At 35.7% G+C, this 17,091-nt stretch overlaps 2 protein-coding genes across 2 annotated transcripts; both read left to right on the top strand.

Annotated features, from left to right (window-relative positions):
* The first annotated feature begins 1,569 nt into the window (after nucleotides 1-1,569).
* On the top strand, nucleotides 1,570-9,547 carry LOC144858748 (uncharacterized). The gene is made up of 14 exons (XM_078714851.1): nucleotides 1,570-1,701; nucleotides 3,070-3,138; nucleotides 3,749-3,786; nucleotides 4,222-4,264; nucleotides 4,524-4,962; nucleotides 5,432-5,500; nucleotides 5,825-5,942; nucleotides 6,079-6,230; nucleotides 6,533-6,668; nucleotides 7,086-7,240; nucleotides 7,922-8,051; nucleotides 8,156-8,298; nucleotides 8,409-8,558; nucleotides 9,045-9,547. The coding sequence occupies exons 1-14, from the start codon at nucleotides 1,681-1,683 to the stop codon at nucleotides 9,107-9,109; spliced, it is 1,728 nt and encodes a 575-aa protein (XP_078570977.1). The 5' UTR covers nucleotides 1,570-1,680; the 3' UTR covers nucleotides 9,110-9,547.
* A 1,006-nt stretch (nucleotides 9,548-10,553) lies between these two features.
* On the top strand, nucleotides 10,554-15,618 carry LOC144836083 (uncharacterized). Its single transcript, XM_078691266.1, has 7 exons — nucleotides 10,554-10,746; nucleotides 12,210-12,366; nucleotides 12,918-13,006; nucleotides 13,498-13,601; nucleotides 14,069-14,229; nucleotides 14,943-15,017; nucleotides 15,166-15,618. Exons 1-7 carry the CDS (start codon nucleotides 10,694-10,696, stop codon nucleotides 15,211-15,213), a joined length of 687 nt encoding a protein of 228 aa, XP_078547392.1. The 5' UTR covers nucleotides 10,554-10,693; the 3' UTR covers nucleotides 15,214-15,618.
* The last annotated feature ends 1,473 nt before the right edge of the window (nucleotides 15,619-17,091 follow it).

Genomic DNA, 17,091 nt, shown 5'->3' with positions numbered 1-17,091 from the left:
CCTTGCGGTTGTTTCGTGAAATCAAACTGATTTGATTTCCCGTAGCGATGTTTGCAGCACTGTTGCGTCGTTGGTTCCCACTTGTGATTACGCAATACAGCACTTTACACGCGACGTATGGACGCAAAGTGATGTATTGCGTAATCACAAGTGGGAACCGACGACGCAACAATGCTGCAAAAATCGCAGGTTTGATTTCACGCAGGCGCAGGCTTAAAGCGTGGTTCCCACTAGCGACGCAACGTAACGCAATCTACGCAACGTAAGAAAATGCCTTTCCAAACATTGTGTTTGCCCCCCGCCTGCGTGAAATCAAACCTACGATGTTTGCAGCACTATTGCGTCGTCGGTTCCCACTTGTGATTACGTAATACAGCACTTTGCGTTGATACGTCGCTGCGTTACGTTGCGTTGCGTTCTAGTGGGAACCACGCTTTAGAATACGTGCCAATGTTTCGTTTTACGACATCTGAGTCGAACCGTAAAGCATCCTATACTATGCGTGAGGGTTCTAATTCCTAATTGATAGTACAGTACTTTACAGCATCGACATCTTAAGCTTGGTTCCCACTAGCGACGCAATCTACGCAACGTACGAAAATGCCCTTCCAATAATTACTGTTTCCCCCGCCTGCGTGAAATCAAACCTGCGATGTTTGCAGCACTATTGCATCGTCGGTTCCCACTTGTGATTACGCACAATACAGCACTCTGCGTCGATACGTCGCTGCGTTACGTTGCGTTGCGTTCTAGTGGGAACCACGCTTCATTGTATACCACCACGATCGGAAAACGCCCCTTGAGGCAAATCGTTGAAGCAAACAGTTTTTCAAAGTCACTAGCTATATATTATTTAACAGTTTACCGAAAATATGCACCATGTACCATCGAGTAAAAAAAGTATAACGCGCGATATACCGAATTTTGCCATAACGTAAATTTAGAAGCTAAATCAACTACAGAAAGAAAACTGATTCATCATAATCCACATTCTCAAAATAATCATGTATTTAATAGGCCTACACCATATCGGCCCTGCTTTATAATTAAATAGAGCATTTTAAACTTTATTTTACGTACTAAATATTTAGGCCTACTTATTAAACAGATCGTTAACAAAAAACACTAAGCCTATTTTAATGAAAAAGGAACAATAATTAAAACTGATACGTCGAAACGTCGAACGGCGTTTTTTGTAAGAAATATTTCTTGATTTATGTTGTTGGCTCATGACAAAGAAATTTTCTCCTGTTTATAGTTTAAATTTAACTAATAATGAATGATGTTTGGACGTGGAAGATGACAGAATACGGAATAAAATAAATATTTTATTTTTATATTGTATTGTATTTCTTCATCAACCACATATTAATATTTAAATGTTTCCTATTTGAAGTCAAAATATGGAGATATGTAAATCTTAGTGATATTTATAACAAGGGTATCAAACAATATTACTAACCATGATTTAGTGAATCGACTTTAAATACTAAGCTCACTTTATTGTACTCAGAAAGTTGATTGTACTTTACTTCTTTTTGTGATAGCGCCACCAGTTGTCCTTTTTTAATCACCTCGTGTCGTCGAAATCAAAGCGTGCATCGCTTCCCTTCGTCCTTTTAAATCGAACCTTCACTTGTGCAAGACGTGCTTTTAGATCGCTGCAGATAAATTTACGAAATGGCTGTAAAGAAGCAAAAAGTAAGCACACTGGTTCGCTATTATATCAAAACATTTTTGCTGTTTCTGTTGAACTCAATATGATTCGTATATTCTTGAAATTAAGGGGAAAATGCGAACAAACGTGTTTGCAAATTCGTATCGTTTGTGAAGGATAGGCTCGGTAGGCCTACGTTGTGGAAGGACGGATTTTTACGACCACGTGGTCGTTGGATTGGTCACGATGTAGCCTCTGCTACACTTACATTTAGACTAATGCACAACAAATTAAAATTTATATAGGCCTAATGAAATTTAATTAGGGCCTTGGCTAGCCTAGGGCCTATGCTATTTTGGTTTAAACAATAACTTAATCCTTTTCTCTGTGTTCTTACTGTATTTTTTTTTACAAAATTGTAAAGCCCATTTTATTGTTTGGTTGGTAGCTAGCCTGCTTAACTTTACTCTAGGCCACATCCATTTTAATTGATTTTCATAGGCGTAGACTAATAATAATTATTAATAAGCTTGCACAATTCAAAAGCAAACAATTGATTACCTTTTATTTGAAAAGTAAAAAGAGACGAGCCTGATTTTACAATTGGGAATTTTAAAACTCAAATAAAAAAAACTTTTAAATGTTGGTACCAAAATGTAAGCACTGCATAGCCTGCTACACCATTAAGATATGAAGTGAATCCTGGTTGCCTCGCCTGGTAACCTGTCGATGGGTTTAGCGTAACCCAATTTGGTAAGGAAAGGGAATTGCACTCGTGTGCAAATACTGATTGTTTTAAAAGGGTTCGTACCCATATTGGTAATAAATTTGCACCCGTGTGCATGTGTGACAGTGGTGGCAAAGTCTTGCGTGACTTTGGTAGACTTGAGGCATGGCAATTTGGTTTGTTACGAACTGACGGAAGTCCACAATTCACTGGTTGTTGATTAGACCGTGTGATGAGTGTTCCGCCTCGGCCAATGACAGTCCAAGGTAAGGCAATGCACAGTAAGTAGCTGCCACCTATATACAGTACTGTATTACTTTAAGTTTTAGATATTAGAACTTGTGTTTATTTAGTGTAAGTGAAGGATCAACGATAAAAAAGAACAAAAAAAATGTTCAGATGGTCAGTAAAGCAGAATAAGTAATACGTCTTTTATCCAACAAAGCATGTGTTTGGAGAATTAATTTCATACAAATTTGGGAAATGTTAACGTTTATTGTGGAAATGGTTAAATTTACCTTGCCTGGTTGTAGGAAAAATCAACCAGCAATGTTGTTTATTAAAAATAAAACATATAATGTTGTAAGAAAGTGCAGATTGAATTTACACATTTTTATTTGGCTTAAAAAGGAAGTCTGGTTGTAAAAATGTGTAAATCATCAACCTTACTTTTCTTTTACTTTAGACTCCAGCTTCCGCAAAGAAGCAAAAGGCACCACCAAAACCAGTAGAGCCAGAAAGCAGTGAAGAAGAGGTATGGACGATTATCTTTTCCTTCTTAGTCTATATCAGTACTGTACCTAATAAATTTGCAGAATTGAATTAGGAGTACAATGGCGCAGGCTGCACATTGGATGTTTACACAATTGTACAAACGTAGACATACAATTGCTTATATTCCAATTATCACATCTCTTGCATCAAATAGTATGAGTAAAGGCCAATTTACACAGAAGAACGTTAGGAAGAAAACCGTGTAGCTTGTCCCACACACAATCTGTATCTATCCTATGTCTATCCTGTGCGGAAACTGCCCGTCCTCTCCACGTTGTGTGTAAATGGTCATAGAAGTATCATAGAGGTATTACCGTTACCGATCGTCTGTATAAATTGGCCTTAAGTGGTTAAATTACCACTGTTGCACCTTGTCAATTATTTTGGAATAGTAGATATTTGGGTTTCAATGATGACAAAGATGACGAGGCAGATGGTTGGTGCCATGTTGTATGGTAACCTGAGGCCAGTTGCTGACCAATTTTGGCTCTGAGACTATATACCCAACAAATGTTTTCATCCCCAAAAGTTTTTGAATTAATGCTATGACATTATTTACTTGAATTATTCACTTTTCTTTCTTAACCCAGAGTTCAGAAGAGGAAGTTGCAGCTCCTCCACCAAAAAAGTAAGATTCACATAATTGCCTGTTCAACTGTTTTAACATCTAATTTAAAGTTTAGTTCACACAAGGATGTCTGCAATGCAAGTGATTTTACCATGGAACTATAGTTCCATGATTTTACCAATCACAAGGGATCCCATCCTTGTGTTTGGCCAAATTATTTGCATCTTTGTCCCAGTGGAAATCACCCTTAATTATACCACCCTTAATTATAATCATACAGTAATAGAAGTTGTGCTTAACATGTCCAGTCTACACTATAACTTTGTTCTATGATGACTGTCTTTAAACCGAGAGTGTAACCACAAACCATTCAAATCGGTACATTCGATGGTGAACTAGTACGAGGCATTTGTCTGAGAACATTGTAAAGACTCTTTATTATTTCTATTTACTGTTAATGCAATTCATTCACACATTTTTAAATCTAATTTTCAGAACTCCAAAGTCTGCCAAGGCTAAACAGAAGCCTGTTAAGAAGGTATGTCAATTATTAAAATGAACAGCGTATTTTGATATATTTGGAAAATGGAAATATTTTTCCCTTACTAAGTTGCTTGTGATTGATCACTAACAAAAATAAACACGCAAAACGAAATTGCAGTACTCGCATGATAATAACGACATTATACATCATCAAGAGTGCAATAGAACATTTATTTTAATATCATGTGTCCTACAAGCCTCCAATCTAATTACAAGAATCTAATTGTTTTCCTTGTATTTATTTTTTTGTCTAGGCTGAAAGCAGTGAAGAAGAGAGTAGTGATGAGGAGCCAGCACCAGCAAAGGCACAGACCAAGAAACAGACACCAAAAGCAAAGGCCAAGAAGGAAGAGGAGAGTGAAGAGGAGAGTGGTGAGGGTGAAGAAGAAGCAAAACCAGCACCGGTGAAGAAGGCTGCTAAAAAGGGTAAAGCCAAGAAGGAATCTTCATCAGAGGAAGAGAGTGAGGAAGAGGAGGAACCGAAGAAGGCTGCAAAGAAGACACCAGCCAAGGTGCAGAAAAAGCAAGCAGCCAAGGAGGAATCTGAAGAAGACAGTGATGAGGAAGAGAGCAGTGAAGAGGAGGAAGAACCACCTAAAAAGGAAACAAAGAAAAAAGCTGCTAAAGTTCAGAAGAAAGCTGCAAAGGAAGAGGAAAGTGATGATGAAAGTGAGGAGGACGAAAGTGAAGAAGGTAATAGATAATTCTGTAATGCATTTACTTCATGCCCAATCATGAGTTGTAAAAGAAAATCATCCAACTTGGATTTTAAAATTATATTCAAAATAAAGTGATACTGTGTAAAAGTTTGGTGTGCATGCGAAATGGCCATACTGTTTTTATACTTGGGCAAGATACTCTAATTGACTCGTCCTTCAGATTGGATGCACGTTAAACATGTGCGTAAAACGTGGTCTGATCATGGCAAATGCTCCAAACATATGCTGATTGGTGTGAACAATATTTGAGGTAAAATTTATAAGGATTGCTACACATACTTTTTTTGCCCAATACATTTAAAATGACATTAATTGGGAAAAAATGTTAAAGGTTTACAAAAGAACATTTAAATTGTCCCGTTTATCTTCTCTACAACTTTCATATCACATTCATATATGCGGTCAGTATGCAAGAACTTAATTCTGTAATTTATCTTTTTTAGATGAACCTCCAGTCAAAAAAACCAAAGGAGCAAATGGTGCGGCAAAAACTAAATCAGCCAACACAGGAGGTATTGGTTCGATCCTTTTAGTTTTGATTTGTCTTGTAATCATTGTTTGTGGAATAGTGTTAAGTTTCTGTGATTATTCTTTTTACACAAGACAAACAGTAAACTGGTCATTGATTTAGGAATATACTGTAAAAGATCTACAGTGTATTTAAAGGCATGGCCATACATACTATATAACAAAATATTGTATTGTGCATTCTTGATATTTGTATGCACAGTTCTCGTGGCCAAGCTAATCAACCCTAGACTGTACCTCCATTTTATAATAGGTATATTAAGGATACGGTATATTAAGTACTGACGGACTGTTTCTCTGTTTTTCAGAACCAATTCCGGTTTTCATTGGAGGACTTGACCCAGAACTAGATCCAGAAGTACTGGTTAACTTTTTCAAAGAAAATGGTGTTGAAGTTTTAAACCCGAGACTTGTTGCAAGAAGAAGGTAGGTTTGACCCCACCCCAAAAAAAAATGTTGCTTCAGTAATTTCGACCATCTTGGGTTATGCTTAGCTCCAGTAAGTTTGACCCTTTGGTAATGCTTCAGTAACCTAATTGATAGCAATATTTTCTAACCACAGATTTGGTTATGTTGATGTGTCATCAGAGGAAGAATTCAAGAAAATACTAGAACTTCACGGCTCTGACCTTGAAGGCAGTAGCATTCGAATTGACCGTGCCAATCCACCAAAAACGGATGGAGACAGGGGTACCCCTGCTAGACAACAAAGAGGTATATTTTTACTTACATTTTTTTATTTCGTGCACATCCAAAAGCGAGTATTTCGCCAATTATAGGATGGATAAACTATTTAATAATTTATCGTGCTCATTTGAGGCTTAGGGAGTGGAGTTGAAAGAGTCGCGATTTACAAGCCTGGCACTAGGTCAGGATTGAACCCCGAACCTTTGGATTGGAAGTGAAGTATGTTAACCACCAAGCTAAAGTAGTAGTAGTACATAGAAAGTATAATTCTAAGTTTTTGCACTTTAGTATATCTATCAAATGCAGTTGTGTTATTTTTGTGAACACAGACAGAGGCAAAGGTTCCGATGACAGAACTATGTTCGTAAAAGGTCTGAATTACGACACGGTTGAGTCCACCATACTGGAATATTTTGGGGCACAAGATGTACGTATTCCAAAGAACGACTATGGACGCAGCAAAGGGTACGTATAGTGTTCATGAATGCGATTTGACAGTTGCTCTGTTTATGCATTTGGATTCCTTAGTTTTTGAGTGACACTCCTTGCTCCAACAGTGAGTTCAGCATAAAACCAAGACAATCTAACAGCATGCTCTGGAGATCAAAGGGTTTATCTGTGGCTGCGACATGATCAGTTCCACCGGCACCTCACAGAAAATATGTACATGGTACTGTTGGTATTTGTCGCAGCCAGACACAAGATTAAAAGACTGTTACACGTTTCTATCTTTGTTACATGTTTCTATCTTGGCAAGTTAAGCTCAGTGTCCTGTTAGATTGCCTTGATAAAACCAACTTGTGGTTAGTTACTTTGTGTTCAGGTAGGTTTGTGCTGCCTTAACACTAGTATTCAATGGCTAAATATGTATTCTTAATTCAGGTTTGCATATGTCGAGTTTTCAAGCGAAGAAGATGTGAAGAAAGCCATTGAGGCTCATCAGGGTACTGAGCTGGAAGGTAGAAGTGTATTCCTAGATTACGTGGGTGACAAAAGAGGATCAGGTGGTGGTGGAGGAGGCGGCGGTGGAGGATTTGGTAAGAGCTTCTTATATATTTTTAAAAAATGTAAATCTTGCCAGCTAAATAAGCTCACTGGCTAATAATATACTTCATTAAATTTGAGTTGGTTTTAAAGGCCAGGTGCGGTCAACAAATTTCTATTGATCATACATTCCAATAATTATCGATCTATAGTTTCCCCTATGTTCTATAATTTTTTAGATTTGATTTGTGTTACACGAGCTTGTTGAAAATAAGCACTTTCTTATCAGTGGGGGATAGTTCAAATTACACAGTAACGGTCTATTCTTTTGTACACCAATTTTGTAAATACAGAGGAATTTTAAAAAGCTATGAAAAATAAATAGTGTGGTAAAAAATGTTATAGATGACTAAATATAGGTAATATAACTTGAATTTTACATTTCTGGTATTTTTATTCAACTTCATATTTTTATTTTCATGCTATAGCAAAAATTAAACTACCTAACTACTGAAAAAAAGTCTTCCTGGTTTTTATGGCAGAATTTTGCCAAATTTTGTTTTTGACCATATTGAGGGAAATCCATGTTTTTTCGTCTTGATTTCTATTACAAATATTTGATTTATGTACAATTAATCGGATATTATATTTAAAATTTATGCCTGTACCTGAGCTTTATATATCCTAACTGACATCTTTCAAATATTTACCATTTTGGTTTTGTTTACTTTTAGGAAAGCAAGAACAAAAGACAGTTATGTTGAGAGGTTTATCAGCCGAGACAACCGAAGACTCGATCAGGTCTGCTATTGGTGGTATTTCGATCCGTATACCCACAGACAGGGATACCGGTGAACCTAAAGGGTATGTTGAAACTTTGTAGTAATTCTAAAAAAAAGGGGCAAACCTTAATTTTTCCTGATTTTGTAATCATTGAGATATATTTAAACGCATGTTTGTTTTTGTAGAATTGCCTTTGTTGACTTTTCATCGGAGGGTGAAGCTAAGAAGTGCGTGGAAGAGCACGGTGATGGTATACAGATTGACGAAACAGACATCTCACTTGATCTTGCAAAACCACGAAGAGATAGCTTCGGTGGCGGAGGACGTGGTAAGAGACCTTTTTGGTTTTTGTTTGTGCATACATAATTTGAGTTTACTGTATAATTTAGTTGCCTTTCCCTAGTTTTCTTAATATGGTCGCCTTTTATCTATTTTTAGGTGGTGGATTCCGAGGCGGTCGTGGAGGTGGATTCCGCGGTGGACGAGGTGGTGGTGGATTCCGTGGCGGCCGAGGCGGTGGTGGATTCCGTGGCGGTCGTGGTGGAGGAGGAAGAGGTGGATTTAGAGGAGGTCGTGGTGGAGGATTTGGTATGTATATATTTTACAATTAACTGGTGAAAAAATAGGCATGATGTGATTTATAATTTAATAACTATGTTAGATTTTTGTGATTATTAACCAACATTTTTATTTTGTTACACGTTTCCATGGTAACAAAAACATACTTTCCATAAATTATTAAAAATTGTGTATTTATAGTATACTGTACAATTAACTGGTGAAAAAAATGGGCATGTGATTCATAATTAAAGAACTATCTTTGATGTGTATGTATTTTTGCGATTAAAGGACATCTTTTTAATAATTAATCATAAATATATCTGAAGAAAGAACAATGATTAATTTTAAAATGTTGAGCGGCATTTTTTGTAAGAAATATTTCTTGTTTAATTTGTCTTGAATAAAATGTTATGATACAAATGTAACAAGGTCAGTGATCCTAACTTGCTAGCCCAAGTTAATTAGGCTCTTTTATTTGAAGAAAAAGTAATATTATTATATTTTTCATTTCAGGTGGGCAGAAGAGGTCATCATTTGGTGGAGAAGGACAGAACAAAAAGATTAAATTTGACGATTAACTCTGTTTTAAGTAACATATCTAAGCTAACAGAATGTCCTAAATGTAAATAATGTACCTTAAAGTTTAAATTTTATGGGCACTGAACAACTGAGGTTAATGTACCTGGTTGGAATGTTTGTTAAAGCACAAATACAGTATGGAGAATGGATGGATAGTTTCAACTGAACTTTTCTTTAAAAACTTTTTAATAGTAACAAGGGCCATACTTTTATTAAGAAACATTTTAATTGCCATAAATAATCTTAATTATTTTATTTTCATCTCATGTCATACAAATGGGAAGCCTTGTTTTATGTAAAGTTACATTTGAAAGTATTTTCAGTATTGATTTTGGCAACAATTTTGTGTGTACAGTCAGCCTGTAACTGATTAATGAATGTAAATATTTTAGATATGTAAACATGAAATAAGGTAGTAAATAAAGCTATTGACGTCATTTAGGCCTATTTGATTTAAGAATTTGTTTAAATTAGTGGACTGTACTGTATTGTCAAGTAAAATTATCAATTGAGGCATAAACTTTGAGATAGTGCTTTTACATTGCACATTCAATTGATCATTTTATTTGGAAATACTTGCCGTATACCAGAACGCATAATATAATAGTATGTAGGGCACCAACGAAAGACTTGACATTCTTCCTATTTTGGGCTGAAGTTTCATATCGCGGCTTGTTTTGGGTTTTCCTCATTTCCTTCTGGACTGGTGTCTTTTCTCGCCAAATGACCTTGCCAATACCGTCCAAAATGCTGTATAGCCACCAGAATAGTTTGGATGGGACGAGTCAATTGATCTAGAATTTATATCTTCTGGTCACATCAATAAATACCATACATGACCACTAGACCTCCGGCGACTGTACCTGTCCGTGTGGGTACGGTTGGATCTTCTGCTCCACTCGAGATTTCGAGAAGAACATTAACATGCAGAAAAAATGATTTTCTCTCTAGAAGCACCTTTATAGTCATTAATTAATAATGAATTAGTTAAAAGATTTAACCAAAATATGACATGGGTGAAAAAAATAACCTCCTCGAGAAGTAAAAGAAGCCTACCAAAAGAAATCTGCTCTTCAGTATAGAATAAAGATGATTGAAAAATCCAAATCGGAGACAACCTGCTCCTTCAAGCTTGGTTCCCACTAGAACGTAACGCAAGGACGTAAACGCAACGCAAGAGTTTTAACCAATGACAAGCGAAGTTATAGACAGTTAGCAATCACAAGCGAATAAGCCATCGCTTGTGATTGGTCAGTTCACTTGCGTTGCGTTACGTCCTTGCGTTGCGTCGCTAGTGGGAACCACGCTTAAGTAACACTTATTTAATCACGATCGCTTATTGGTTGGAAATGAGACAGTTCTGTTGCCGTGGTGATGATTTAACTTTATTATTAATCCTAAATAGTACAGTAATACCCACGTAGTTCGCAGTTGGTGGAAAGCTCGAGTGAAGTAGCTGGATAGATATTGAATACCGATGACATAAAATCAAATTAATCGTACACCCGTATTAGTATATTACGGTATCTGAAGAATGTTTCGTTTTAAAGAAAAATACAGTAGGACTACGTAGAAACATCATTATGCTTAAGAATCACGTGGTACTTGCATATACAGATATATCGGCAGCTGGAAGGTAAGAAGTACAATGACGTTTTCAGAGAGTTTTAAATAAATAAATAGGATTAGATTTAAAATCATAACTTAGCGGATTTTATTTTAAAGATGCTTTGTCTCCCGAAAAAATGAAGATTAATTTAACATTTTTGAGACCATTTCGCAGTTTTAATAATGTTACATTGAAAAAAAAATGTTTTTACAGTACTTACAAAAAGACAAACTAAACTGTTAAATTCAACTAAACCCCCATTGACTTCCAGTTAATTTGACTATTCTTTCCCTTAAATTAGTTTTTTCAGGTAATAATTTCTTTTTTCGATAATAATATTATGTGACATTAAAATAGCATATTCAACAAAAACATATCTTGAAAAAATATTTTGCATGATATATCTTTAACTAAACGTTAGCGGAGCATCGACATCAGCGAGAAGTCGGTTATATTCCAGTTACAGCTTCTTGTTTTATGTTGCGATGTTCTCCCGTAGGCTACTATATAACGGTGTTTCACGTTTTTGTAGGCCTACCGGTGACAGGATGTTTCGTTCGTCTTACTCGCCATATGCTAAGCGAGGGGGTTAATATTCAAGAAATCTCTTACACTTTGTTTGCCCAATTTTTAAAAGCACAGTGACATCGTCATTGTCTTTCTAAGTTTATATTTGTTTTTAAACTTCAAAGTGACCCACCTTGTAACCTCTTTTAAAATGGAATAAACGGCGCTTGTTTTAATGTCAATATTGCCATTCGTCTATTATTTCCAAGGAACAAACACATTTTCCCCAGCGGGAAATTCTATGCAATGACATTTTGAATAAACCAGTCTTACATTAGTGACGTCCATATTCAGTTGGCTAAAACTTCCGATGAATAATAATAAATTGGTGATGTCAACCGTTGTGGTTTTTTCTTTATGCTTTTCCTCCTAAATATAATCTCGCTTTGTAGACAAAATGACCAAATCATCTTAAATTCTAAGGCTATTTTTAAAAATCCTGTGTGTTTTCCCACTAAAATAGAATTAACATTGTATAGGGGACCAGGTCCGTCGATGGACATCGTTTGAAAAACCTTGTTTGTCATTGACTTGCACAATGTATATAAACCGAAAATGAAAACAGTTATATTCATGGAGCTCCGTGCATTGAACTCCATGGTGGTTAAATCATTGCATCAAGAATTAGTAGGGAAGACTTGTACTTATTTTTAACTAGGAGACATTTTTTTTTCATTATTTCTCACATCCTAGCCTAGATGATAGCGGTTTTCTATTAGAATTGAATCGTAAACAGCATTTAGCAACCTCCTGCCGTAATTTTGTTAATGAATGTTTTAGCAACCTCGAGGGTATTTTTGTCTAAACTGCTATACTAAATCGATACTCCAGCATTCAAAACTGTCGACAACAACACTGAAAACAGCGGACATGCCGTACTGTTATCTAATTGCTTTAACTCGTTTAATTATTTTCATTCCTAGTCGAGCAGCTCTGAGTATTGACCACAAGGTGGAGAGAAATTCGTTGGACATTCATGTCCTTGATAATCACCTGCCGGCCTGTACGCACCAACGACCCATCAAACCAATGGCCGCAGACCCACTGGTTATACAGGTGCTCAACTGTGCGTACGAACAGGTACCGAATTGTCTATAAATCTTATTCTTGAAAAGTGCATTCACGTCAAATAATAACAAATATAATCAAGGGAATATTTCAGAATACGGTAGCTATTAATGTGTTACTTTAAAAACAAACACGTTGTTGGCCCATGGAGGTATACCTCATGGTTGGCCTAACATAATATTGTACCCAAAATTGAAAGGTAACTACTACCAACCATGCTCCATGTACCCACCAAGGCAGTCTAACCTTGTACCAACTAAGATAATAATAATTAGTCTCAGTACCACGTCATTCCCTCAATTAAAACCTCTTCTGCAAACATTCATGGTATAGGCCTACCAATTTTGATAAGATATGCTTCGACCGTTATTTCCACATGATAAAGCTGTAGGCCTACTGGCCTACAGCGTCTTTGTAAATGCATAGGTAGGGGATCAATGTGTGGGGCCGGGGAGATGGTGGTTTTGTGGATGATGGGTGGGAGATCAATGGATTCGCAAACCATGGAGATACAATGCGCAAACTGATATGAACCAAAAAGTTGTATTTCATATTCTCCATAGCTATCACTGATTGTCGTGAACACTCAATTATCGGGAAACGTCTGTCCTCACGTCATCAACGGTATCATCAATCATTGTGAAAATAGCAGGTAAAAACCATTATGTAGATATATTTATAATGTTTTCCTTGTCTGTTCTTTTACCCATCGCTTTATTTGTAAAAAAAAACGTTCGTTTTTCAAAGGACAATTGGCAACAAGTCCTTAGATGACAAAGGGTTATCCTTGGCATCGCTTTTGTTTTGTTGTTGTTGAAGTTTCGATCTGTTTCCTGTTTATATTCATTGTTTTTTTTTCTTTGTAATTGATTTATGATGCTGAAATAAATGAAATCATTTCGTAGTTTGCGCTATAATTTATTTTCGTCCTCTACTGTTATAAAGTTATGTTCCTTCTTACTTAAGCCACCGAACACCCACCAACCCTACCAGCAACCTTCACGTACTCTCCCTCAGTCCAACAACAATAACCCCTACCCTCCCACCCGCCTACCATATCACACCACAATCATAATCTAGACTATGCTGCTCAGTAAATAACAGTATGAATAACTACAAACAATCTTTGCATTTTTTCCCCAGTGGGTTTGAATCTTTAACTGTGGTTGCAGCAGTCCACATCGAAGATAGAAAGTACGTACACAGAATCAAAGGCCTTCATGAAAACACATTCCGCTGTTCAAAAGGTAAATAAATGCAATGGTTCAGCTTCTAAGCGTTTATCTAGAATGTCTTTTTACAACTTAAACACTAGGCCTATATCTTCCAAACAGCGCAATACAGAAACAGAATAGAAACACGCAATGGCGTAACGGCTATGAGCGCTCACTGGCTAAACCCCCGGGGCCCGGAGCTTACAGGAAACAACAGACTTTAAAATATGTCGAAAAGGGATGAAAACATATAAGGCCTCCAGTGTGTCAGTAGGGTTCTTGAACCAGGGGCCTCTAGACGTTGTGTTGCGCCACTGGAAACACGGTTGTCACAATAAAAACGATATCGGACATCGGAATGAGAGACGATGACGACGACGAAGGAGACGCGGCAAAATCAAGCTGACGTTTTAATTAATTCTACAAAATATGGACGATTATTTCTCTATTTTTACTGTTTTGAATAAAATCGTTAACATTTGATTTTTCTCTATTCATAGTAACACAATATCCTTCAATACCAGGCGATCTTCGTATATCAGATCCATTCCTGAACACAATGTTACAGTTTATATTAATAGAAGATTTTCCAGTCAGAATATTTACTGTTCCTGGGTTCAAGTCATCGGGCGTACCATCGATGCGTGATGGGTCGTTACAGGTGACGAAGTGAATTTTCGATTAATAGAACTTAGAAATTAGTTACGTCATGTTCAATCACTGTGCGCCTGAAAGGGGTGGGGGCGTGCTTACTCCTCATTTCTTGGGAAAGCAGTTTTGGCCGGATTTTTGGTCCGGGCATGATGACACTGCAGGTCGGAGATCCTATGTCGATTATGCATTTTCGAATGATTATAGATTCTAGATTAAAATATATTATTTTAATAATGTTGCTGTTGCTTAATATAATTGGAATAATTTTAACATTCAAACGCCGCCCCACCATCAAAGTGTGTAACCTTTCATACGGTAGTCCTACCACCTACTATGGAATTCGTTAGGCTTCAATATCCTTTTAATTTTCCGTCTAACCTCTACCTACTTTAATTGATGCTGAAATTAATATTAATTTAAAACCTAGAATCAAATAGGTGCTAAGGAAATAATAAGTTTAACAAATACCATATAAAACAATTTCCGTTTAGTAGATTTTAATATTCATTTCTTGAAAGATATTTTTGCCACCTGGTTTTTTTTGTATATGCCTATACAGTAACAAACATTGACAAATGGTGATAAGCTATGTTAATAGGCATATAGCTTATCACCATCTAAATGAGACATAGAACATGATTTCTAAAAAAACAATTACAAGGAAAGAAAAAAATTACACTATAATTTAAACCTGACGCGTAATCGCTTCCTTTTTTGCAGAGTATTGAAGCTTTACAGATAGCATTAAATGAGTCTACCGCCCTCAACTTCAGCCTAGCAACTGCCAAGACATTGGTTAGATTTCAGTTTTTTTCTATTTTCGCATGTTAAATTCATTGATTTTCCTTTAAACAAATTATTGCGATGGAAAATAATAGTAAACCTTAACTATTATAGATTGTTTAAAACTTTATTTTTATTGTAAGTGAATTTATAATTTCAGGTTTACAATAGAAACGACAGGGAAAACAAAACGCAAATTTATTCATGACGTTGATAGATCATGGAGGTATAAAAATATCTATTTCTATAACCTCCATGGATAGATCTAGCTAAGCAGACGGTATCAGAGGAACATTAACATTATCAAATAGTTGTATGAGTGACTTAACGGTCAGGGAGGTACGTGGCCACAAATGTGAGACTGAGAGCCGAGACTTGCATGATCATCAAATATTACTGCGGCTTACTTTCCCGAAAAAAATGTCTGTCGAAGTTTCGAGTTACTGTATGCCACCATCGGATGCAGTGGCCGATTTAGATCGTCAAAATAATTTCAATAAATTTTACATATTATTTTTATCAATCATGAATGTTAAACATTTTTCTTATACTAGTCACCTATCGTATATATGCCTAGGCTATAATCATTAGTATTTATTATCAATGTTAGTGTTTTTACTAATATTATTGTCATCAATCGTATGCCTATTAGTTTAATGTAAAATGTAATTAAACTAAAGCCAAGAAATAATAAATTATAATCTAAAACACTAAAACCATTATTTTCATTTCATTAATTATTTATTTGACCAACAAACTATAAAATAAAATATACAGATAAAAATTGGTCAGGGACTGCTAAAGTAAATAAGATTAGGCCTACTGTAAGCAGTAAATAAGCAGCGTCAGCAGTCCCTGGTCTTAACTAATATAAATTTATAATTTTATAAACAAATGTATTAAGCTGAGAATATACAAAAAAAGAACATTGCTGAATTAGTAGGCACTACGTATCACAAGAAATTGTATAGTATGGCATATTTAGTTATTAGTCCCAGTGAAAAACTGAATAATGATATTTTAAAAAATAAAATCATATTTTCTGCCAGGGAGGGTTATAGAAATATTGTAAGACCATACATGAGGTGACAGTCGTAGTTAACAAATAATAAGATGCTATTATTAGTTATTTGTGATAAGAAAAACATAAAGTTGGTACGAATCATTGAAATGAGCAGTCCAGCCCTAAACAGATAAAAATGTGTGAATTATAAAGCTTTTATCCGTCATTGAGGCTATCTGATTTCACACCCCCAGTGTATAGGCCCTTTGTCTGATTCTTTAGTTTTTTTTTAGTAGGCCTAGTTGAGATCCCCTTTAAAAAAAAAACAATCGGGTGTTGGAAGGTGTCAAATCCCTGTATTCTTTCTCTAATAATAAACAAGGTATGTGATCTGCACACTCCCTTATGTGGCCTACGTTCGACTTAAATGTTAAATCTGGGGTTTTTAATTTATTCCCCCTTTTTTTTGCGACATGATTTAAATACTATATCATTTGGGAGTTTTTTAAAAAAACACTATACAAATCCACCATTTACAGATTTAACGTGATAATTTAAAAAATAAAAAAGGAATAAATTCCATTACAATGTTTGACTTGCGGATATTTAAATTAATATAAAACAAATATGGATGATGATATCACAGATTAGCTTTGCTCCAGGAATCTAGTATTTTTCAGATGTTTTGCTAATAATTAAATGTAAATAAATTGAGAACATTTCTCGTTCGTAAGGCCTAATTCTTAGGGTAAATAACCGAGGCCTAGCACTGCCGTACTCGTTCCAAAGCTAAAGTCTATAATTATAACTATGAGTTAAGTATGAACTTAATAAGCTAAATTGTTATATTTTTAATTATTTTCTTAAACGTTTTATTAAGTTTAATAAATTAATTTATTGATTTGTGTATGTGTCACTGATAATATTCAAATAAAGTTGATGGACAAGCAAGCATGTTGGGCGCCCTCAAGTAACCAGAGTTCATTAATCGTGAATTTAAAACTAAACAAGAAACAAACAAAAAACGTCTAATAATACACCAATTATGAAAGTGGCGTTGCATAACAATGTCCAAATTCAGGC

The sequence above is a fragment of the Antedon bifida genome, chromosome 2 (genome assembly GCF_963402885.1).
Source record: "Antedon bifida chromosome 2, ecAntBifi1.1, whole genome shotgun sequence".
Classification (NCBI taxonomy): domain Eukaryota; kingdom Metazoa; phylum Echinodermata; class Crinoidea; order Comatulida; family Antedonidae; genus Antedon; species Antedon bifida.
This window is presented reverse-complemented; position numbering and strand designations above follow the sequence as displayed.